This window comes from Geotrypetes seraphini, chromosome 1 (assembly GCF_902459505.1).
Source record: "Geotrypetes seraphini chromosome 1, aGeoSer1.1, whole genome shotgun sequence".
NCBI lineage: Eukaryota > Metazoa > Chordata > Amphibia > Gymnophiona > Dermophiidae > Geotrypetes > Geotrypetes seraphini.
Window position 1 is genome coordinate 505080476 of NC_047084.1, and position 25695 is coordinate 505106170.

The following is a 25695-nucleotide window of genomic DNA, read 5'->3' on the forward strand; positions in this document are numbered from 1 at the left end:
TGGAATACTGGTTCTTCTTCTGCTTTGCTTGGATCTGCTTGCCTAGTTGTGACTTGTGACCCACATGACCCATCCAATATTTTTGACCCATTGTCAGCTCTGACTTGCATGGCAGTTGATGGGGTAAATTGGAATTATTTAACTGTTCTTTACCTAAATGTATCAGCCATCCTTCAGCATTTACCCAACCCCTCTTTTGAGACATTTTAACTTCAGTGTTTTTTCAACATCTTTTAATGATACCTTACTCTGAAGCAGATGCTTTTATGCAACAGTTGACTTCCCCTGCATGATCTAGTTTAAAGACTTCTCTATTTAAATCATGTTCTTCGAGCATTTCCTGATCAAGTACAGGAGGAGATCAGACACCGGTCAAGACTGAAACAGCACCACTGATCCAAAATTACAGAGTAAATAGCTGTTATTTAAAAAAAAAAAGTTTTGTGCTGCTTTATACTGTACACAGAGCTGTATTGTACGTAGTACTTGCTACTCATGAGAGACCATTTCAACCTAATTAACTTTTGGACAGCTAAATAGAAATTCTGTTGTGTTAATATGGTATTTTCTGCCCAGAAAATGATCGTGTAACAATTTTAGCTTTAATGACTGAAAACGCCCCCTGGCAATATTTTGGTCTCTGTTGACAGTTGCACCAAGATGTCCTATTTTATTTTCTTTGAACTACCTCTGCTGTTGGAAGACAGATCACCCTTCACAGATCTTTCTTTGTATTCAAACACCTAGCATGAACACTGTTGCAAGCATTCTTTCCCATCGGTTTCTCTTCAAAGAATGCACAAACATATTTGTTCTGCATAGGAAACCTTTACCTGCAAGTTTATTAGCACATAAAATAATTCACAACTCATGCCAATAAATGTAAGCCTCTATGTAGCATCTTTACAAACAGTTGTTGTTTACCTTCCCTAGAGAAGCTCCCAGCTATCAGCTGCCCAACAGACTGCTCCTAGGGGATCTGCTGAGCTGAATAGCTCGGAGAAGGAGAAACGTTTTATTGCTGCATACATGCTTTGCTTGTATTCTATAAACAAAAGTGGGTACAGAATAGGCTCCAATTAGCACCCTCTAGGGGCCAGATTCTATAAATGGTGCTGCTTGGCACAGTGGTCAATCAATTGCTAGACACCACTTATAGAACTCCGCCTAGCAGCACATAGGCATGCTTAGGTGTTGTTATTTTAGGCCAGGTTGTGTGTGTGTTTGTCTTCAAGTTGACCACTGACCCATGGCTGCATGCACAGTGAGGAATCCTCCCTGTGATGTTTCAAGGCAAAGAACAGGAGTGGTTTGCCATTGCCTTCTCCCATATAGCGTGTGGCTCCATTGTGTTGCTGCTCCACAACATAGGGCCCTGCAGCCTACAGCACCTGGTATTTCCCTGTGGTCTTCCATCCAGGTACTAGCCAAGCCTGTCCCTGCTTAGCTTCTGATAGCAAGAGTTGGCCTACCCAGGGCAGCCCAGGTTTGCCAAGTTTAGCGATGCCTTGGATGCCTAAGTCAACTACACCTATTCTCTGCCCCCTAACCACACCTACTTTTCAGGTAAGTAATTGTATCACTAGGTGACTTTAAAGTTCAGCGTCAAACTCTTAATTAGTTATTTTATATTTTGGGGGGGATTGGCTGAAAACTGGCACAGTTAATTATCATGCCAATTAAAAAAGTTGAGTGCAGATTCTGAAGTTAGGCGTCAGGTGTCCTCGATTAGGATAGCTAGCGGTGCTTAATGTAGGCATCCTATACAGAGTCTGGCCTAGATGCCCCTATACAGAATTGCCAAAAAAGCAAACAAGATGCTAGAAATTATTTAAAAAGGGATGGTTAACAAGACTAAGAATGTTATAATGCCTCTGAATTGCTCCATGGTGTGACCTCATCTTGAGTATTCTGGTCACCTTATTTCAAAAAAGATATAGTAGAAGTAGAAAAGATTCAAAGAAGAGCTACCAAAAGTAGATAGAATTACTCTCATATGAGGAAAGTCTAAAGAGGTTAGGGCTCTTCAGCTTGGAAAGGAAATGACTGAGGTGAGATATGATTGAAATCTACAAAATCCTGAGTGCCTTAGACGGGTACAAGTGGATTGATTTTATTACTCTGTCAAAAATTACAAAGACTAGGAGACACTCGATGAAGTTACAGGGAAATACTTTTAAAACCAATAGGAGGAAATATTTTTTCACTCAGAGAACAGTTAAGCTCTGAAACGCGTTACCAGAAGTTGTGATAAGAGCGGTTAACATAGCTGGTTTTAATAAGGGTTTGGACAATTTCCTGGAGGAAAAATCCATAATCTGTTATTGAGACAGACATGGGGGAAGCCACTGCTTGTCTTGGATGGGTAGCATGGAATGTTGCTACTATTTGGGTTTTTGCCAGGTATTTATGACCTGGATTGGCCACCATGAAGACAGGATACTGGGCTAGATGGACCATTGGTCCTACCCAGTAAGGTTATTTTTGTTCTTATGACAGTGGGCATCCACATTTGTGGTTAGGTACAAGCACTTTTCCAGCTATAGTTCAAATGCTCACATATAGATTCTATAAGTTATGATGTAAGTGTGAATCCCACCTATACTTGATCCAGACTTCATGCATCTGTAAAATACACACTACTGTATTTATTTACAGAATTGCACATAGACAGATTTATGGCATTTACACACACAGGTGTACACAAATGTGATTACATGCTGGTATTCTAGACATTTACATTTATATTTGCTACTATGGGAGTTAGGTGCCCTGCCTTATAGAATAGTCTGCAGCCAGATGTGCATACAAATTTCAATGAGTGTCAATTAATAATATAAGAACATAAGAACTGCCATACTGGGACAGACCGAAGTCCATCAAGTCCAGAATCCTGTTTCCAACAGTTGTCGACCAAGGTCCCAAGTACCTAGCTAGATCCCAAGTAATAAAACATTTTATGCTGGTTATCCTAAAAATAAAAGCATAAAGCCTGGCCACCCTGAGTAGGCCTTCTCTTACTATCAGAAGCTAAGCAGGGTCAGGCCAGGATAGGAGACTGCCTGGGAATACCAGGTGCTGTAGACTGAGAGGCTCCATGGTGGGCAGTAGCTTCATAGAGGAGACACACAATGCACAGGAGAAGGCAATGGCAAACCACTCCTGTACTCTGCCATGAAACATCACAGGGTAGATTCCTCACTGAGGATGTTGCCATGAGTCAGTGACCAACTCAAGGGCATGATCCATCCAACCTAAGAATAAGGAGTGGATTTCTCCAAGCCACATTAATAATGGCCTTCGGACTTCCCTTTCAGAAATTTATCCAAACCTGTTTTAAACCCTGCTAAGCTAACTGATTTCACCATATTCTCCAGCTCTGAGTGCTAATTTTTTTGGCACCCATTTACTGAATTTACTCCTATATGTATGTGCACATTTATGAAATAGGGATGTTTACTGCAATGTTACCATTGCTCTGCCTAAATTATGTCCACTGGACCATACATTCATAAGAACACATTATTCACATTATTATCAGCACATGAACTTGTATGTCCACATGTACGTAGCGTTTTTGTAGGATTGAAATAGTATGGAAGAAGCAATTTTGAATACAGAAATAAGCCAAGCCCTGAAGCAAGTTCAAGTTTCAAGTTTATTAAGTTTTAATATACCGACCATCAAGACATCTGGCCTGTTTACAATGTTAAAATAGTAATTAAAAAGTAAAATAATTTTTTTAAAAAAGGAGGGGAGGTGTGAACATTTATTAGACAAGTTACAGGTACAAACTGTGCGAAACATGCGTGTCGGCACCGGCTTAACTTTGAAGACACTGTAATCAATTTGAAAAGAAATTAAGATATGTGAATTTTCCAGACATTTAAAATATATATTTATGATAAAAAGGAATAAGCAAAAAGAAATATTTATATAAATGAATGAGTATGCTATGTAAGCGATTAATTTCAAATATAAAGTGAAACCGGCCAATGACGAAGTTTTGCAGCAAAAGCTCAATACAAGAATTATCGTTTTTGAGTGCCCCTTCTGATAGCCTGTTAGCAAAAAGATAAGATGATTGGAGAGCAGGTTTCATGATCGCACAAGGGGAGTAATGACATTCTGGTACTGGAAGCTGTTCTGCATATGAACATAGCAGCACAATTTCTGAAAAGCCTTTCTAAATTTTTCTTTCTTTCTTTCTTTCCTGTGTGTGCGCATGTGTGTCATTTTGGAGCTAATGTTTTCTGCACCTTGCACCACCCTCCAGTATATTCCATTCACTCTGCTGTTTTTGGCCAACTAGTCATTGGGTGGAGCTATGGCACAGTTGTAGCGTGGGAGTGACTGTACACAGGTAAAATTCATGCAACAGACACACTGGAATAGTAGTTATCTCGGAATGCCTGAAAGAGCGTCAAGCTCTTCACAGTAACGTCAGAAACTTTCTTCTGTGTCCCACATGGAGCTGCATCAGAGAGGCAGCAGCCCTCATACAAGTGATGGCTTGGCTAACCCTGCATTTCAGGTAAGGGTCATATGAAGCTGGGCTTTAGTATTTGCGGTTCTGGTTTTGATCTAATGAAATCTGAAAACTTGTTAAGAGTTTCAGGAATAGATATAATAATTCCCGTTGGCATTTCAGGTTTTTCTTTCACAGGAGCTGAAAAGTAGAATTAACATATAAGTAAAATATAGCAGCTGTTGCATAGAAAATGTACCATCAGTACTCAGTTTATGTCCCTCCCCCACCCCCCCCTAAGAACAGGTGAACTCTTTGATGCTGTGTTTTAGTTTGTTGCTATCACATGTCCAGAGGCTACAGGAGAATTTAACAATGAAACCTGTCCAGAGCCCAGGCGTTGTGTGATTAAAACATTCAGAACTGACAAGTGGCAAGCATTAAAAATGGAGGAAGCTTAGAGAAACTCCAAGCAGGAAGGGGGATGGGGAGAAGGGGGATTGGGACATGTACGTTTTTGCTGTTTTACAACCATACTCAAAGTGGTTTACATACAGGTACTTCAGGCATTTTCCCTATCTGTCCCAGTGGGCTCACAATCTATCTAATGTACCTGGAGCAGTGGGGGATTAAGCGACTTGTCCAGGGGTCACAGGGAGCAAAGCAGGGTTTGAAACCGCAACCTCAGGGTGCTGAGGCTGTAGCTGTAACCACTGTGCCACACTCTCCTGTTTGGTCACTTGCTTTCAAGAAGGGGCTCTCTTGACATTTGTAGCTTTGCTTATTTCAGTATTTCATGCTGGCAGATTTTAAACGGATGCTATATCGCCACTAACCAAAAATAAAAGAAAAACAATGAAATAATTTTTTTTTTTTTTTTTTTTTGCAAACCAGCCACTGAGGGCTCCATTTACTAAGCTGCGCTAGTGGTTTTAGCGCGTGCTTAGTGCACGCTACAATGCTGCACATGCTAAATACTAACGCCTCCATAGAGCTTGCCTTAGTATTTTTTGTTTAGGCATGGTTTGCGCGCGCTAAAAACGCTAGCGTACCTTAGTAAAAGGAGCCCTAAATGTTTTTGAAAAGATAAGACCCCACTATGTGTATTGCATACTTTAAAATGTCAATAAAAATGGTTGAAATTAAAAAAAAAAAAAAAAAAATACTGTAAACAACTTACCAAACAGTGAATGTGCTCACAGTCTTTGGATATGTAAAGTTTAAGTGCAAGAGAGCAGCTTAATGATTAAACAGTGAAAGAACAAAATGAAAATACGAGAAAGGCACGGTGAATTTTTCACTGAGCTTTTTTTCCTACAGCAAAGTACACAACGGAACATTTTTGGGACTCACATTTGCATGGAACCGTCTAACCAGAGTTCTTCCTGGAAATGGTCAAGAAAATGCTCACACTTAGGACTCCTTTTACTAAGGTGCGCTGGCGTTTTTAGCACACGCAGGATATTTATTTATTTATTTTATTTTTTATTTATTTATTTAGATTTTTATCCCGTCCTCCCAGTAGCTCAGAACAGTTTACAAGTAAACATTCACAATGGAGTGAATTGGACATACAAGATTATACAGTAGATTTAAATACTTGGACATACGAGACTGTGCAGCAGTTTAGATATAGGGACTATACAGCAAATTAAGAACAGTAGTTTAAATATAAGTAGTTTAATTTAGATACAAGTTATTTGAGTATAGGCTGAGAGTGGACTATACAGAAATTTAAGCAGAAGATTAGAATGGAGAAAGAAGGATATTACCATGTGCTACACCGCGCGCTACGCAGCTAGAACTAATGGCAACTCAATGCTGGCATTAAGGTCTAGCGTGCGTGGCAATTCAGCACGCGCTATTCCGCTAATCCCCTAACACACCTTAGTAAAAAGAGTCCTTAGGTGCCAGTTTGAGGATCCGGGCCTATGTGTGCAGTTGTAGAATTCTAGGTAAGTGCACCTAATTTGGGCTCCAGGTTTCGGCAGGCATAAGTCTAGCGCCAAAGTTGAAGTCAGCGCTATGTACTAATCTATAAACGGTGTTTGCCCTTCATAGAATAGCTCTTAGTGCTGATTTTTTTTTTGGGGGGGCACCCTTTTTTGAGTGCTATTTTTAGAATTCTCCCTATATCATTTACTTTTTCCTTAAGGAATGGATTCCCATTTCTTTTTTCTTTTTATTGCTCTCTTCATTTTCTTGTCAAATTATGTCATGAAAATGTGGACATCAATAAAAGTGGCAGATGTAATTCAAGCTTCCTATGCATCTCATTATTATCCGGAATTAGGTTGTATGAAAAACTCATTGAACCTGATATTTAAAGACAGCCTAAACTGGCACATGGACTTCTTACCAGTCAAATCGTGGGCACTTTTGAAACTTATATTTTAGATATCTTTCTGATTGTTTTGTCTCCAGTGCATCTAAAAAAGGGGGGCATGTTAGAAGTGTGTTCTGGGCGGGGTTAGGGTGGACTTAGCATTTGGACCTTTTACAGCAATAATCAAACGTTTTAGAAAAATTCCCAGGCACAATTTGAACATTTTGGGTAGACCTGTTTTTAAAATGAATAAGGGCCAAAATGTTACCCAAACTGATCAGATGACCACTGGAGGGTTGAACATATGGCCTCCCACACACTCCCCAAGTTGTCACTGACCCCCCTCTCACCCCCAAATATCTGCATAAAACAGTACTATCTGTCTCTATGACAGCTGCAGATACTATGCCAATCCCAGTAGAGCTCAAGCAGGTCTCTGGAGTAGCCTGGTGGGCAGTATAGTGGACTGCAGAGAAGGGGTTCCAGGTCTATATGCCACCCTAATACACTTGTGGTAGAAAGTATGAGCCTACCAAAACCCACCAAAAAACCACTATACTGTCAAATAGGTGGCACCTGCAGATAGAAAAGCTATTGGGGTGGTAGACAGGTTGATACAGTAGGTTTTGAGGGAGGTTTAGAGCACTGTTCTTCAACCGCCAGTCCGTGGACCGGTGCTGGTCCGCAGGAAATTTTTGCCGGTCCGTGCAGGGCCGGCGAGATTGACTCAATTCAATTTCCTGCCGGTCCGCACAGGGCCGGCAAGATCAACAGCTGAAGACTGCGCTGGGCCAGAGAGATCTTGGGGAGCCTCCGACAGTGGCTTTCTCCCCTCTCTGCAGTTCTCCTTTACTTCCCAGCACAGCGATTCATAAAGGCAGCCTTGGGGCTTTTGCTGAGTCGCGGCTGCCTCTGATGATGCAACTTCCTCTTTCCTCAGAGGCCGCGCGACCCAACAAAGGACCCGAGGCTGCCTTCCTGAATCGCTGCGCTGAGAAGTAAGGAGAGCTGCTGGGAGGGGAGAAAGCCACTATTGAAGTCTGGAAAGCTGCTGGGCAAGGGAAAAAAAGGGACAGCTGCTACTGGAGAGGGAGGAGAGATGCTGCTGGGCAAGGGAAAAAAAGGGACAGCTGTTACTGGAGAGGGAGAAGGAGAGATGCTGCTGGGAGGGGAGGAAGGGAAGAGAGTTACTGCTGGACAGGAGGAGGATGGAAGGGAGAATGAAAAAAGGAAGGAAACAGCTGGCAGGGAGATTAGAGGAGGGGAAGGGGAGAGACAGGCATGAGAAAGTAGAGAGATTGATGATAGGAAGGGGTCAGCAGAAAAATAAGCAGAGAGGGACAACGATGGTAGATCTGGTGTAGGAGAGATAAAAATGAAGAGAGCAGTGAAGCTGGAATGAATCATGTAAAAAGGAAAGAGGGGGCAGGCTGGATGGAAAGGGGAGAGGGGCATAGAAAGAAGACAGATACCATATGGATGGGGGAGAGGACAGACAGTGGATGGAAGGGACAGATGCTGGATTGAAGAGAGAGAGGGCAGACGCTGGAAGGAAGAGAATGAAAAGAATATGAAAGCAGAAACCAGAGACGACAAAAGGTAGAATAAAATAATTTTATTACTATTTTGTGATTAGAATATATCTGATTTGAAATATATATCCTGCTAGAGCTGGTGTTAGACATAACTGGGGACTACAAAGCCCAGGCAGTGCTTCTTCTTTAGCTTCCAGCTGGCTTAGGGCACTCTCTGACCAGGGGGCAGTTGCACTCCCCTAAAACTATTCCTGTCGTATGTGACTGCAGTATTCTGTTAGCATGATATTTCTGTGTAGCATTCTGTAATAATTTGGCTTGTTCCGTTTTCTTGATAGTAGAGGGGATAGTAACATAGTAACATAGTAGATGACGGGATGGTGGATCCAAGATGGCCGAATACTAGTAGGTCTGAGCACACTCTCCCCAAGCTCGGCTTACTTATTTTATTTTTTTTTTTGGTAAAATTTTACCTTGTTTAGCTATGCCGAAGAGGAGAGGAAGGAGCGCTGGTGGAGCCTCACAGCGCTCTCGAACGGCTGTCTTCGGCAACATTGAAGAGCTTGTCCGGAGAATGCAGCAAACGCCAACAATATCGTCGGGGAGTTCCCTGCAGGAGGCGCGCAGTGGCGGCGAGTCTGCGTCGTTCTCCATGGGGCCAGAAACATCTCTAAGCCCCGACGTGAGAGCACCTCCCCCACGCCCTCAGTCCACCAGTTCGCCGCGAGCGGAGGCACTCCCGGAAGTTGGAGTTTTCCTCCTCCCGGAGGCTCAGGAGATCAAAAGGGGAACTGTGTTGCCGGGGTCCTTGCTGCTGCAGGGAAGCCCGATTGCGGAGACTGAGGAGGAAGCGGAGGGGGAAGCAGGAACCAAACAGGACGTTGGAAGAGACAGTTTGCCAGTGGGTGAGCTAAATCAACCTAAATTACACTATCTTCAAATAGAGAAGCCCCAGGAGGTAACATTAGACTCTTTGTGGGATTTAGTGGCTAACTTGGCAAAGTCTATAAGTCCACAGTTACAACAATTTGAAAATAAATTTAACAAACATGAGACTGAAATTAAAGAATTGAAAAGAGAAATTGAGGACTCTAAGACCTCAATACAGAATGTATTTCAAGATATAAAGGTTTCTAAACAAACTATTGAGACATTAATTAAAGATAATACTGACTTAAGAAGGAAAATGGAGGTAATGGAAAATTTTTCCCGAAATAACAATCTTAGGCTGATTAATTTTCCTAAGGTGCCTATGATAGCCCCTAGAGAAATGCTTAAGCGTTATATGATTGAAATATTGGAGCTTTCTGAAGAAACATTACCACCATTTACAAAAGTTTATTACCTTCCAAATAAGAAATTGCAACAACAACAACAGAATACGGGACAGGACTCTATGAATTTATCTAATATTCTGGAAACATCGGATAAAGAATTGGCGGAACCAGCAACTTTACTCATAACAGTAGCGCTCGCGCCAGATAAAAACTGGTTGCTGAGACTTTTCTTTAAGAATAAACAAAAAGAATTTCTAGGTTGTAAAATACAGATGTTCCCAGATTTGGCCAAGGAGACCCAGCGGAGGAGACGTGAATTTTTGCTAAGGAAACCTGGTGTTATGGCTCTAGGGGCTACGTTTTACTTGCGACATCCATGTAAATGTGTAATTAATTATCGTTCACATAAATTTGTCTTCTTTGAGCCATCTCAACTGACAACCTTTCTATCAACTTCAAGTTTGGAGAAAGGTGGAACATGAGTGCTTAGATTAAGGAAAGGTGTATTTTCAGTCTACTAGTAATAATTTACTTAATTTAATTTATCTCTGTATTACTTGCCCACCATCCACCTTGGATCCTATTTGTGGACTTGAGTAGAGATTTAGCTTATATTTGATGTTTGATTGAAGTATTATGTTTAATTATTAATTCTTTTGCTGAATTTCCTTTCTGTACAAGTTACGCTTGATTATATTGAAAAAATTCAATAAATATATATAAAAAAAAAAAAAAAAAAAAAAACATAGTAGATGACGGCAGATAAAGACCCGAATGGTCCATCCAGTCTGCCCAACCTGATTCAATTTAAATTTTTTTTTTTAATTTTTCTTCTTAGCTATTTCTGGGCAAGAATCCAAAGCTTTACCCGGTACTGTGCTTGGGTTCCAACTGCCAAAATCTCTGTTAAGACTTACTCCAGCCCATCTACACCCTCCCAGCCATTGAAGCCCTCCCCTGCCCATCCTCCACCAAACGGCCATACACAGATACAGACCGTGCAAGTCTGCCCAGTAACTGGCCTAGTTCAATATTTAATATTATTTTCTGATTCTAAATCTTCTGTGTTTATCCCACGCTTCTTTGAACTCAGTCACAGAGGTTTTGTTGATCCTTGCTCTGTATTATTTGTATTTATAAAATGACAATTGTACAGAATATTGTTTCTTTTTATACTTTAATAAAATACATTCAATATAAAATCATAACTGAGGCTTGTGAGGATGGGATCAGATGGTTTGCGGGGACCGAGCTTGCGGAGATGGGGCGGAAACAGGGTTTTTAAATTTTAGTCCTAGTAGTTTGCCGGTCCACGGGTATAAAAAGGTTGAAAAATACTGGTTTAGAGAGCTCACCATATAATGAACAGGGTTTATGTACCTGGCACCCTTAATGGGAAGTTCACAGCAATGGCCCTAGGGTTCCCCACTGCTCTGCTAGCATGTCTGTGTGGCCAGTCCATCTAGCTGGGTCATTTATGAAAAAAAAAAAAAAGATAGACATCGTGCACTACAGTGGCTTAGTCAAAGAGGGCCTAAATCTTTGTCCCAACAATCCTGCTAGAAGGTGGTCTGGAAGAGGAATTCAAAACTTTCTCCAATAATGTTCCTTTGGCTTTAAATACATTAAAGGACATTTACCTGCCAGAAAATGTCAATTCAGCAAATTGGAGAACTAACTTATTACAGTGTAATGATATCAGCAGTTAATACGTGCATACATGGAGCCCAAATTGCAGTGGGTCATCTAAAAATAATTTACCTTTTCAAATTGTGTATTCAGCGTCAGAGTATTTAGCACTCCAGGCCGCGAAAGAAACCTCTACCTCAGTTTAGTAAAAGGGAGGGGGGGAGGGGGAAGGGGATTCTGAATCTCTCCATTTTGCTGTTTCGTTGCTAGAAAGATCTTCTAAAACTGATCTAATAAATAAATCAACAAGCAAGTTGCAGGGAAGAAAAACAAGCAGCAGAGTAGTTTACCACAAGACAGAGTGACATATGCCCAAGACAGCATTGAAAGAAATGCCGCAAGTCAAATATTTCCCCAAATTCAAACTTTTCCATGGTTCTGGAATTTTGGAACACCTGAAACCATTAACTGCCAACTTTCGGCTCAGCTCATTATGCTAAGTTTTGCTCTGCCACTGTTTCTATGTAGTGTGTTATAATTGTCATCAAGTGGGGCACATTGCTCGTAATTGTTGGAATGAGAAGAAAGATAACTCTCAAGATTCTGAGAGAGGGGTTGGAACAAATTCTCGTGTTGAAAGACCAACCAGCGAAGGTCAAACCCAGAGGAACGAAGCAAAGAGTGCTCCCACGAAAAATATTTTACAGAGGCCTGTCCAGATAATCTGTGAAGATAAGTTGCAAGATTCCGAATGGGAAGCTCGTAAGGAAAAGGCAGTGGGGCAATCCCCAGTAATAGATATTACTATCAATGGAATAAAAACTTTGGACACCACTTTGGACACCAGATAGTGGTGGGCCAAGCTGGCAAGGGTTTTCAGCATTTATAAAATCTTTCTATTTTGTTGTTACAATCAGTGATAAGGTAGTGTGCAGCAGAATTCATGCACTCCTAGAAATTTGACAGAAGGTGCAGTGTGATCATATACGTTATTGGTCCTTGAACTGAACTGATCCTTCTTGTTTCACCTGAGTCACCCATTCCCCACACCTACAAGCTTAAAAGAGTGATTATTGTATAGCTGTCAGTGTTTAGGCCCATGGGTATATGTACAAACATTATTCATACAGCAAAGAAATGTTTCCTGTTTCTCTTCATGCTTGCAACATCTGAATTACACAATCTTGAGATGAGACTAGGAAGGAACTAGGAAGAAACTTTGTTGAAAGGTGCTATGTCTTATTCATTCAGCTGATCTTTTTTTTTTTAAGGGGGGGTGTTCATATACTCTTACTTCAGCTGTCATTTAGTTTCAGAGGGTGGAGTTGTATGACTTATAGGAAACAGGGATGCATTTGCATCCTTGGTCATTTTCTTTGATGTCACACTATGACGAAGTGCAGAGGCACATTGTGTAATTGAGACTTGAGATGAATACTAGGGCAAAGCATTGAAGAAAAAGAGAATACGTCGAACAGTTAAAAAAAATAAATCCAGAAAGAGGTAAGCATGAACAAATAAAACCATCTGGCTGTATTTCAGTATAATCCCCCAACCAAGCATACTCCCAGTTCCCTGAAAACCACCTCAAATCTCACCATGCTCACGCAAACATACCAACAAACATCATACACGTTATAAACACCCTACAAACATGCAACAAGCATGCAACAAACAAATATGCACGTCTGGAAATTCATTAAAAAAATATGAATAAAGAATTAAAGAAAGGAAATGCAAGTTAGTATTATGTGAGAGACAATTTCAGTGCTAATAGAATTTCCCAATGTACATGGAGTGCGCGCTAGGTCGATGAAGTTACAGGGAAATACTTTTAAAACCAATAGGAGGAAAAAGATTTTCACTCAGAAAATAGTTAAGCTCTGGAACGCATTGCCAGAGGCTGTGATAAGAGTGGAAAGCGTAGCTGGTTTTAAGAAAGGTTTGGACAATTTCCTGGAGGAAAAGTCTATAGTCTGTTATTGAGAAAGACATGGGGGAAGCCACTGCTTGCCCTGGAATGTTGCTACTCCTTGGGTTTTGGCCAAGTACTAGTGACCTGGATTGGCCACCATAAGAATGGGCTGCTGGGCTTGATGGACCATTGGTCTGACCCAGTCAGGCTACTCTTATGTTCTCATTTTATGGTCATTTTCATGTTTTTTGTTCATGCTGTAAAATTCTGGGAAACTGCCTCCCTGCCTCGCCTGCCCCTCACTTGTTTTTATTTTCTTCATATAACTGCTTCGTTCCTTGAATTTTAAAGTGTCCTCCTGTACTGCTTGGAGGACGTGGATGGCTTTAGGTGTGCAATAGCTTCTGTGAGCCCACTAATCATGCCCTGTTGTACAGACCAGTAGCAGCTTTCACACAGGCAATTTTGGAAATGTTTCTCACGCATTTATTTATCACAGCAAGAATAGCGGTAGCCCTAAAGGCCCCTGGTGCTTTCAAGACTTTTGCTGATATCTGCTTCTTGAGAATAACCCTGTGCTTCCAGTAGTTTGATGAGTAGCTGGTCCTTCAGTAGCTGACCTAGGAAAGTTCATTAGAACATAATAGAGTCCAATAATCACATCCAAGATTAGTGAGTCTGGCTGGATGGGATGCTACAGCTTCTTTTTGGATGATGATGATGTGCTTGTAGAACGGACTTTTCACAGTTAGAACCACTTTGTGAGATTTATCTTCTTAATATGCTCAGTTAGAAGACAATTTGGAAAAAGAATAGATTTAAGTAATTATCTATTAAAACGGATTGATGGATTCTTCCAGGAAATTAAGGGATTATCATAAAGGGTGGTCAGTTCATTAAAATGGAGACTTGCATTGCTATAGATTTACAGTGTGTTCTGCTATTCACTGGACTACTACTGTGAATATTGAAAATGTGTATATGCAACCATTGATCCTATGGGGAAAAGGGGGTTAGGTTCCTGTGTGGCCCTATTTACTGTACACTTTTGCTATCTAATACCATAAATTCATCATTTCATGTACCCTTCTTTCAAAGATTACATGAAGTTACATGGAGAATAATTAAGCTCTGGAACTTATGGCCAGAATATGTGGTAACAGCCATTAGCATAGCTGTGTTTAAAAAAGGTTTGGACAAGCAGAGAGACTGAATGAATTGTTTGTTCGGTCTTTACATAAGAAGATAAAAGAGATCTACCAGAACCAGAAATGGTATTCAAGGGTGATGATATGAAGGAACTGAAAGAAATCTCTGTGAATCTGGAAGATGTACTAAGCCAAATCGACAAGTTAAAAAGTGATAAAACGCCTGGACCAGATGGTATACATCCCAGGGTACTAAAAGAACTCAAACATGAAATTGCTGACCTGCTGCTAGTGATCTGTAACTTGTCACTAAAATCATCTGTAGTTCCTGAAGACCCAGGAAATTACAGACCGGTAATGAATGAAACCCTGAGTATGGTATTGAGATCTAAAACGAGCACAATTTTGAAATACTTAGGAATGCAAACCCCCCCCCCAAAAAAAAAACCCAACAAAAAACACACCACAACACCCTAAGGAGTAACCAATGAAACAAATCACACCTGTACTATTCACACTGCCATTGCAATATAATCTATGATTCACTTGAATATTTAGACAGCATCATTTATTTCTCTGATCTCACCTTCTTTTTTTGCTTTTATTTGAAGAAGGAACCTTTAGCTCTTGAAAACTAGTCAAAAAGTATAAGTTAGATGTATAAAGTAGTATTACCTAATATTATATTGACTTTTTTTCCACACATCACTAACCAAAATGTGCCTAAAGTTATCACGTTTCAAGTGCAAGGAGTTTCAGAGCGGTAGTACTTCTGAAGATCCCCAGTCTTTCATTCCAAATCTTGTTTTTGAATCTTATTTTGAATAATAGAGAAGGTTCTAGAATAATTCACTAGCAAAGAAGTTTTGATGTTAATAAGGAACAAAATATTAAGGGGCTCATAATAATAATAAAAAAAACATCTTGAAAGTGGCCTAAATGGGTACATGGACGATCAAAAAGCCTGATCGTCCAAGTACCCCTAACCAAAGCTGGATTTAGATGTATCTAAAACCAGCTTAGGCCTTTCCCCTGCCTCTAAATGCATAGAGCAAAAAGAGGTGTTTTTAGAGGAGGGGAAAGGGCGGGAGATGGGCAGACCTACACCTAGGCGTACAGCAGGTATAACCAAACTTTTTGATAAGCTGCCTAGTTGGCACTTATACGTTTTGATTTAGACCAAGTCAAAACAGGTATAAGTGCCAAAAAAGGGCCCACTGAGCTGATGGCAGCTAGTGCGATCAGCTTAGTGGCCCAGTAACCTACCCCCACCCCACTGCAACCATCACGGTAGGAGAGATGGCTCATCTCCCCTGCTGCAATGCGATCACCCCTCTACCTGAACTGCAGCTGCTCACGGCAGGAGAGATGCCCAATCTCTCCTGCCGTGGTTTGAGGCAGTTTGGGTAGAGGGGTGATCGCATCATGGCAGGGGAGATAACCAATCTCTCCTACCGCGATAATGATCCCGAAGTGCCGTCAACCGCGGCACTTCGGATCGTTATCGCAGCAGGAGAGATTGGCTATCTCTCCTGCCGCCATGTGATCACCACCCCCCCTCGATAAGATCGGGCAGGAAGGAGCCCAAGCCCTCCTGCCCCAGTGAACCGCAACCCCCCCAACAAGATTGGGCCAGGAGGGAGCCCAAGCCCCCAATCGGCCCCCCCTGCTGACCCATGAGACCCCCCCTGCTGACCCCTTGACTCCCCCATCCCCAGTCCCCCTCCCCGTACCTTTACAACAAGTTGGCCGAATGGTGGGCCTTAGAGCCTGATTGGCCCAGGCGGCTCAAACCCCGCCCATAGGTGGGGCTTGAGGCTCCTGGGCCAACTGGAATTAGCCCAGTAGCCTTAGGCCCCTCCTGTGGTCTTGGGCTCCCTCTTGCTCCGATTTTGTCGGGGGGGGAGGGATTCTGTAACCAATATTGTTTTTGACAGACACCGGTTACAGAATCCAGCTTTTAGGCAAAGGACTGGCTCCTCCTTCGCCTAAAAGCTCTTGTGTTGGGCGTTTGGGACTTAGGTGTTTTTTTTTTGTTGATTATATGTTGTTAGTGTAGATGTAGTGGTGGTCTGGGTGTTTAAACAGCTGAACGTAGAGGCAGGCCATTATCCAAAAAAACCTCCTTTTGGACTATTTTTTGATAATGGACATTTTCCCTGTTTCTACTTTCAATGTTTAGGGCCTTAGGCCAAAAGGGGACTTAGACGTTTTTTTTGATTATGCCCCTCCAAGGATATACAATGACTCAAATGAAGTGTAAAAATATTTCCATTCATAAAGTACAGTAAAAGCCATCACATTACATCCAACCAGATTTCGAGTGTTAGTCATGGAAAGAAGGGTTTATTCAGTAACTAATAATGCTAAAGTTGTTCTAGATTTTAAACTGCTACAAATCAGAGATCTTAGTATAGGGTGCCTTAGCCTTACTAATTGTTCAAGTTAGTCCCTATCACAAGCCCCCCTGCCCCCTTGTGGTGATTGTGCATTTGAGATGTAGTTGCAGTAGAGGCTAAAAGAAAGAGACACAGTAAGAGAAGAGTATGGTTTCAGTATGTGACTAAGAAAGGAGTGAAGGATTATCTCCAGGAAGTAAAAGTAAAATTAATCTAAACTCTTTAATATTTATTTGGGTAATACTGTAGTTGAATTCTTTAGTGGCAGAGACCCTTAGCTTAAAGGATTCTTTATGATACATTCCACTGATTATGGTGGTAACACTTTGCTGAGAAGCAAGAGAAAGTCACAAACTGGCAAATTCTATATATAATTTATGGTTTATTTACATTTGATATACCGCATTTTCCTAAGAGTGGATCAACGCGGTTTACAATAATAATAAAAAGATAATAAAAGAAAAGGAACTCCAATAAAAATAGGACAGAAAAGATCAAAAGCATTCATACAAATAAAGTAAAAACATTATATATGTGTGTGTGTGTGTTTGTGCATATATTGTCTGTTTACATTGGCACACCAAGCTGATGTAGGCACCTAACTTAACTGATTAATAGGCTTAATTGGCGCTAATAATTGCACCTACCACCTCATAGGGACAGATCACGGGTGCTAGAATAGATGTGTGTGCAGGGAACGGCGGCCGGGAGCAGGAGAGTCCGGGAGCAGGCAAGAGAGATCTGGTCTGGGCTGAGCCCTGACAGCAGTGACAGGAGGCTGCTTCTCCTGTCACTACTGTCAGTGTGTGCGCATGAGCGGGGATCGGTCTGGCCATGGGTAGAGGCGTGTTAACGATCATCCCCATTTGCATGCAAGCCGGCACGCAAACGGAAACGGATCGCACACGGTTTGGAGGTTTAGTGAATTTAGGCCTTTATCTGTAACCTCGAGATCTTCAGTATTCCAGCTGAATCACAAAATTCAAGCAGATTGGTCTCTTCATCAGTCCCGTTGGTTCTAATTTTTAATCCTTTTACTTTTTGTTAATTCATTTATCCATTTCTTCTTATTCTTTGCATACATCTTCTAGTTCACATTACTCACGTGTGATTTATTTAAAATGTCCATTTAATTTGACTATTATGTACTGAACTTGCTTAGCAGTAACACCTCTCCGACAGAGTATCTGTTTCAGCCTTTTCTTCAGGGAGCAGGTGAGCTTTTAAAGCAAAGTGCGAGGGAACGCTATCTCAACCACATCGCTGCGATGTGTAAGCAGTGGATTTACAAATTACAGATTTTACAAAACTGCAATCTAAGGGCCAGATTCTCAAAACTTACTGTGCCCTTAACATGGTCGCTAAATCGGTTCCAGCCAGTTTAACATGCCAGCATTTTATTGAGCTTCCTAGCATTCAAGTACAAAGAGGTCATTAATATTAAAATGGTAATAAAATGGGCTCATCAAAATTTAAAGGAGAACTCTGAGCGATTCTCTATCATCGTCGGGTGATTCCCTAACTTCGTTGTGTCACATATGCAGCCCAAATTTTCCAACAGGGTCTGTACTGCCTTAGCCTTACTTTACAGTCAGTGTCCGAGTGCTGATTGGCTCAGGAACTGACAGGAAAGTTAGGCTTGACAGCTCAGGATCCCCCCTCCTGGCAAATAAAAAAAAAGACCTCCAAATTGAAGGATGGCTGGAGGGATGCCCATTCCCTCCCACCACTGCTGTTTCCCACCCCCAACATACCCGGCAGGAGGGATGCACACTCCCTCCCGCCACCGGTGATTCACACACCTCCAACATCCTCCCCTGGCAGGAAGTATGCCCACTGGTGATTCGCACCCTCAACCCTCCCCCCCCAGCAGGAGAGATGCCTATTCCCTCCCACCACTGCTGATTCCCACCCCAACACACCCGGCAGGAGGGATGCACACTCCCTCCTGTCGCCAGGGTCCCCTGCCACCCCCACCCCCGCAGCACCCTCTATATCTTTCCAATGAAAGCCAGCCGGAGGGATGCCTACTCCCTCTAAACAGTAGGCTTGCCTGTTCAAAATGGTGGGCCTTCCCCTTCCCAGTATATCCTGAGATGGGAAGGGACCTAAAGTGCTAATTGGCCCAGGTGCTTAAGGCCCCTCCTATGGGAGGGGTCTTAGGTATCTGAGCCAATCAGTGCCTTTTACAAAGCTGCGGAAGCATTGCTGTTGTAGTAAATGTACCAAATCCCATTCAATTCCTATGAGCTTCAGTGCATTTATCATGGCAGCATCGCTACTGTTGCTTTGTAAAAGGGGCCCTTACAGGTTAATGTGTTGGTAGACCATCACAACATACATGATAAGGCCATACTGTAAAGCACACATTGTATGTAGCTGATGCCAAACTGCCTTAATTTACACCTTTAATTGCACTCCAGGAGTATTTATTTAAACAAAACAAGTTTACTAGTGCATATAAATATATGCAATGGGATGACAGAATAAGGTCAAAACTGCCTTACTGTCTCTCATTTCCTGGAACAGACGAGAAATAACTACTGCCAGGCAACTAATAGTTTGTAGCAAGAACCTGTTTTTCATATCAGACATGTGGAAGCATGTATTTGGTTTGTATATACAAATAATAATTCATTTACAGTAACCTAAAAATCAAACTCTAGAATAGAAAGTAATAGAAAGCATTACCTGCTAGAGCCTTTCTGAGCTCCCTCAAGATTCTGGGATGGATCCCATCTGGCCCCATGGCTTTCTCCAGTTTTAGTTTTCAGTTGTTCTTAAGACCAAGAATATTATAATGCCTCTATATCGCTCCATGGTGCAACCTTACCTTGAGTATTGTGCTCAGTTCTAAGTGCTTATTATGTGTATGTATTTTGTGTTGCACTTTTGTTGGCTTTGGAAAATTAATAAAGATTATAAAATTAAAATAAACTTTAAAAAAAGAGAATTGTGTTCAGTTCTGGTCACTGAATTTAAAAAATATATATATATATCAGAATTAGAAAAGATTCAAATAAGAGCAACCAAAATGATAAAAGGAATGGAATTCCTCTCGTATGAGTAAAGGCTAAAGTGGTTAGGGCTCTTCAGCTTGGAAAAAAGAGACAGCTGAGGGAGAATATGACTGAGGTCTACAGAATCCTGATTGGTGTAGAATGGGTAAAATTGAATAGATTTTTCACTCTTCCAAAACATACAACGACTAAGGGATGTCCACTCAATGAAATTACATGGAAATAGTTTATTTTTTTTAATCGTCTTTATTAGCAAATACAGTGGAACTAAACTAAACTAAACCTTAGGTTTGTATACCGCATCATCTCCACATTCGTAGAGCTCGGCACGGTTTACAGGAGATGGAAATAGAAAGGAACTACAATGAAGGGTTAGAGGTCCAAGTATGAAGAGTTTTTAGAGGGCTTAGAATGTCAGAGATGGAATAAGTATCAGATTTTTGAGAATAGCCAGGTCTTCAGATGTTTGCGGAAAAGTTGGAAAGAGCTCAGGTGCCAAAGGGGGGGAGAAAAGATTGTTCCAGAGCTCGGTGATTCTGAACGGGAGGGAGGTCCCTAGTTTTCCTGTATGGGAAATGCCTTTTAATGAGGGAAAGGATAGTTTTAATTTGTGGGTGGATCTGGTGGTATTAGGGTTTGAGGAGTTCCAAGAAAGAGGGATACAGGGAGGGAGGATGCCGTGTAGGATTTTGAAAGCTAGACAGGCGCATTTGAAGTAGACCCTGGCGATTATCGGTAGCCAGTGAAGCTTCGACAGAAGCGGAGAGACATGGTCAAATTTATTTTTTGCGAAGATAAGCTTGGCATTCTGAATCCGCTGAAGTCTATAAAGGTTTTTCTTAGTTAGGCTTAAGTAGATAGAGTTGCAATAGTCCAATCTGGAAAGGATGATGGATTGGACAAGGACGGTAAAGTGATTTTGATGGAAACAGGATCTAACTTTTCTCAGCAGGTGAAGGCTGAAAAAGCATTTTTTTTACCAAGGAATTGAGGTGGTTGTTGAAGGACAATGTAGAATCAATAATGATGCCTAGAACATTGCTTGAGAACTCAAGCTGCAGAGTGGAGCCAGAGGGCAGTGAGATGGAGGAGGGTAGTTGGTCTAGTTTTGGACCAAGCCAAAGGAGTCTTGTTTTGGACTCATTTAGTTTAATTTGAACAGTGCGGGCCCAGGATTGGAGGTTCATTATGCAGGAGGCTATGTTCTCAGAAAGGTTGGTGAGGTTCGAATCAGTCTCGAGGAGGACAAGGATGTCGTCAGCATAAGTGTAAATTGTTTCAAGGGGGGATAGGTGGAGGAGTTTTAGGGAGGTCATATAAATGTTGAAAAGTATGGGAGATAGAGGTGAACCTTGTGGGACTCCACATATCGGTTTCCAGGGGGAAGATGAGGTGCCATTCATGTTGACAGCGTAAGAACGAGAACGTAGGAATTTTGAGAACCAGTCTAGGACTGTGGAGTTAATGCCTATCTCAGAGAGTTGGTAAACGAGAATATCATGATGGACAACGTCGAAAGCGGCGGAAAGGTCGAATTGTAGGAGGATGGCAAACTTATTTTGAGAATGAAGTTGTTGAACCTTTGAGATCAAGGAGGTCAATAGGGATTCTGTGCTGAAGTTGGGACGAAAGCCATATTGGTAAGGAAGAAAAATAGAGAATCTCTCTAAGTATGATGAGAGTTGAGTAGATATGATGGACTCTAGCTTCTTGGTTAAGAGAGGGATATTTGCTATTGGGCGATAGCTGGATGGTGTGGAAGGGTCTAGGTCAGATTTTTTCAGTAGTGGGGTCAAGGCAATATGACCCATTTCTGGGGAAAAAAGGCCCAAATGTAGGGCGGAGTTTATGAGTTTGGTAATAGAAGAGATGGCCATTGCGGTTTACAAGCATAATTTGTTCCAGAAGCATGCTTGTAAACCAAAGTACTCATATATCAAAGCAAGTTTCCCCATAGGAACTAAGGGAAACTTGCTTGATAGTTTCCAACCACCCCCACCCCCGAGGCCAGCGGCGCTGCTCTACCTCCCCCCCCCCCCCGAGAACTGGCATTGCTCTGCGAGAATCTGCGAGAATCTCAAAGAGAGCGGGAACTCAAAGGCCTTGAGCATGTGCAGATGCTCAAGGCTCAGCAAAAAGAAGATGGCAGATCTTCGGGCACTGGCACCAGCATGTCCTGTGCGTTGGTGCCGGTGCCAGTGCCAGAGGGGAGTAAATAATGTGTTCGGGTGGGTGGATGTGTGCGTGGGGGATGCCAGATTGCGGCGGGGGGGGGGGAGGGCGACACGAGCAGGGGATGCCAGATCACGGGGGGGAGGTGCCGGATCACAGGGCAAGCTCGGTTTCCAAGGCGCTGATTTTGCGAATGTTTTGCTCGTCTTGCAAAACACTCGCAAACCGGTGCACTCGTAAACCAAGGTACCACTGTATAGGGGTCCTTTTATTAAGGTGCGCTTACCGATTTAGCGCACGCTAAATGCTAATGATGCCCATAGGAATATAATGGATGTCTTAGCATTTAGCGTGCACTAATCTTTAGTGCACCGTAATATTTATTTAGAACAGTCACTACACTCCAGCGTCAGAGAGAGAAGAACCATCAATGGTGTACCAAGGGGGGGCAGGGGGTAGGTCCGCCCCGGGTGCACGCTCCAAGGGGGTGCACAGTCGGCTGGATCCGGAACCTCCTGCGCTGCTTCAAACCGCACTTCAGCGCAGCTGCCCTACTTAGAGCAGAGTCGGCAGCTGCGCTGAAGTGAAGAAGGTCCCGCGATGACTGGGAAGAGGTAAGTGATGTCGGGGGGGGGGGGGGGGGACCGGCAGCCGCAGTCATAGCGGGATCTTGCAGCAACTAACTGTGTCTGCTGGCCCAGCCCCCTACGACGTCACTTACCTCTTCCATCGGAGCAGAAGCAGTCATCGCGGGATCTTTGGGACGGAGAAAGAAAGGAGGTCAGGGTGGCATGAAAGGGTGTGGAGGGTGACAAAAGGGGGTCAGGGTGCTATGGAAACATGGTAAAGGGTGACAAAAGGGGGTCAGGGTGCTATGGAAACATGGTGAAGGGTGACAAAAGGGGGTCAGGGTGCTATGGAAACATGGTGAAGGGTGACAAAAGGGGGTCAGGGTGCTATGGAAACATGGTAAAGGGTGACGAAGGGGGGTCAGGGTGCTATGGAATCATGCTGAAGGGTGACAAAGGTGGGTCAGGGTGATATGGAATCACGCTGAAGGGTGACAAAGGGGGGTCAGAGTGATATGGAATCATGCTGAAGGGTGATAAAGGGGGTCAGGGTGCAGATGCTGAAGGAATTGCAGGGAAAGAGACATATGGGGGAACGATACTGCATGGAATTGGGTTGTAGGGAGCGAAAGGGGCAGATGCTGATGGAAGTGGGGGGAAAGAGGGAGAAGGGGCAGATGATGGAAGTGGGGAGAGAGAAGAGGGCAGATGATGGAAGGAGGGGTTAAATAAAAGGAGGGCATATGATGGGGAAAAGGATTGAGTTAGGGAAATACTGGAGGGGGTGAGGGAAAGAGGTGGCGAGCTATAGGTAGACAGTAAAAAAAGAAATTGATGAGAGGGTAGTAAGAACGTAATCTAGATGGATGCAGAAAATAAATTGAAAAGGAAAATGAGGGAAGATAGGGATTGCAGAAGAGAGGTGTGGGAGAGGGAAGGAGAGGAGAGAAATGCCAGACCAATGGGGGTGAAAGGAGAGATGGAAGAGGGAGGCATACAGTTTCTGGAAGGGGCATTGAAGGAGAGAAGATGCCATATAGGGGCAGAGAGATGGCAGACAGTGGATGGAAGGAAGAGAGTAACAAGAAGATGAGGAAAGCAGAAACTAGAGAAGACAAAGGTAGAAAAAAATTTTCTATTTATTTATTGCTTTAGGAGACATGTGTCAGTGTTTCTGTGGTGTTGCATTGTATGCAGAGTCCAGCTTCTTGCTGGTTCAATTTAACCTTTGTCTATGTATTTCTATTTTATCCCCCCTTTTACAAAACTGTGGAGCGTTTTTTAGCGCCAGCCGTGGTGGTAGCAGCTCTGATGCCCAGAATTCTATGAGCGTCAAAGCTGTTACCACTGTGGCTAAAATCCACACTACAGTTTTGTAAAAGGGGGAGGGGTTAGTTTGTGATTACATATTCCATACTAGGCAAAGGTGTTTTCTGTGTTCTGTGTGTTCGAAAGACATGGTTTTCTTTTAGGATTGACAGTGTAGGATTGATCTGTACTAGTCTGGCTTGTTTAGTTTTACAATGGGTGTATTGATGTTGTACTGCTCACTGCATATGTAAGATGCTGCCTTTTCCTAGGTACTCATGTGTGATGTGTGGATTGTTACTAAAAATCATGTTTTTCGTACAGATGGGGGGGGGGGGGTGCCAAAAAATGATGGGCCCTGGGTGTCACATATGCTAGGTTCGCTACTGGAACCATCGGCTCAGTTGTGATGATGTGACGCATGTATACTGTATGTACTCGTATTGTAAGACTTTGCTTGTTTAGAACAGTCACTACACTCCTGCAGCGTCAGAGAGAGAAGAACCATCGACTTAGTGTGTGATGTGTGTAAACTGTATGTACTTGTATTGCAAGACATTGCTTGTATATCAAGTTAAAATTTAATCAAATGTTTTGCTTGTCTTGCAAAACACTTGCAAACCAAGTTACTTGTGCAATCCAAGGTTTTATTGTAAATGAATAGTAAAGAATGTAAAGGAAATAACTAATGGTGAAGATTTTTAAAAAACTAATTGTATTGCACTGTCAAAGTTTAAAAATCAATAAAGATTTATAAAAAAACCAAAACCCTACACACACAACCCCCACCCCCTACCCCTAGAACTGATCTGGAGGACCTAAGACAAAAGCTAGTATGCTGTTGGTCTATGAGAAATAAATAATATAATAAAGAACAGAAGTAGAAAAGCATCAGTTATTAAACTGTTAAACAGGAGAAAATTGTTTATGTTTATGTTTATTTTATTAATTTGATGAATAGCCTATCCATAATTTACTAAGCGATTTACAATAAGATACATAAGCATTTTAAAAAACATACTAATAATATTAAGTAAAAGGTAAAAAACAGACTCATGAACGGACAAACACAAGAACACATAATGATAAAAGGGGAAAAGTTACATAATAAATGCTTTGAAAAGAAGAAAGGGAACATTCAAGGAAAAAACATAAGGAGGGATGACTTAACTACAGTAATTAAAAGTATTTGTACTAAAGATTAAAAGCATCTTTAAAAAGGAAAGTTTTTAATTTATTTTTAAAGAGACTGAGTTCCTTTTCATCTCTTATGTATTGTGGCAAGGAGTTCCAAGTCTGGGGAGCCACAATTGAAAACATGTCATTTCTATAGTGCTGCTTGACATATACAGCGCTGAATATGAAAACATTCAAGACACAGTCCCTGCTCAGTAGAGCTTGCAATCTAATCAAGCAGGCAAACAGAACAAGTAAGGGATTAGGGAGTTTCTCAGGCATGGGTGTGACGATCTGTGTTTTTTCCTCATAATTGCTTCATTAATACAACAGCCTTACATAGAACGGAGATGGACGTTGGCGCTCTATTTGTACTGAACTACAGATCTGACCTTTTTTCCTTACAGACTGGAATTATTTTTAAATGTATCTTATTTTTCATCTTGTTTGAGTTATTTTTACTAAGTTATGCTTAATTATTTTACCTGTTATACTTTTTTTTATCTTTAATTTACATTGTATTTAAACATTAATACTCTTTTCTTAGATACTGTAGTTTAGATTGGGTTTTAGCTTTTTATCTATGTGGAGTAGGTAGGGTTCTGTGGTTTTCCCATCAGCAGTGAAAGTGGATCCTGGTTCATAGTCAGTGGCGCGCAAGACACCAGCGCACCGACAATCCAGCGCTGACAATTCAGCGCAAGACAGAAGCGCACCGCTAAAAGCCGCCGAAAAACTTATTTTTTTTTAAGG

At 42.0% G+C, this 25695-nt stretch overlaps 1 protein-coding gene across 1 annotated transcript in view; it reads left to right on the forward strand.

Moving 5' to 3' along the window:
* The first annotated feature begins 4410 nt into the window (after window positions 1-4410).
* The window catches only part of SLC28A3 (solute carrier family 28 member 3), a 108275-nt gene continuing 86990 nt past the window's right edge, over window positions 4411-25695 (forward strand). The window contains exon 1 of the mRNA XM_033957342.1: window positions 4411-4534. Within this exon, the coding sequence (XP_033813233.1) occupies window positions 4469-4534 (66 nt within the window). The 5' untranslated portion in view covers window positions 4411-4468. The remainder of the gene's footprint in view (window positions 4535-25695) is intronic.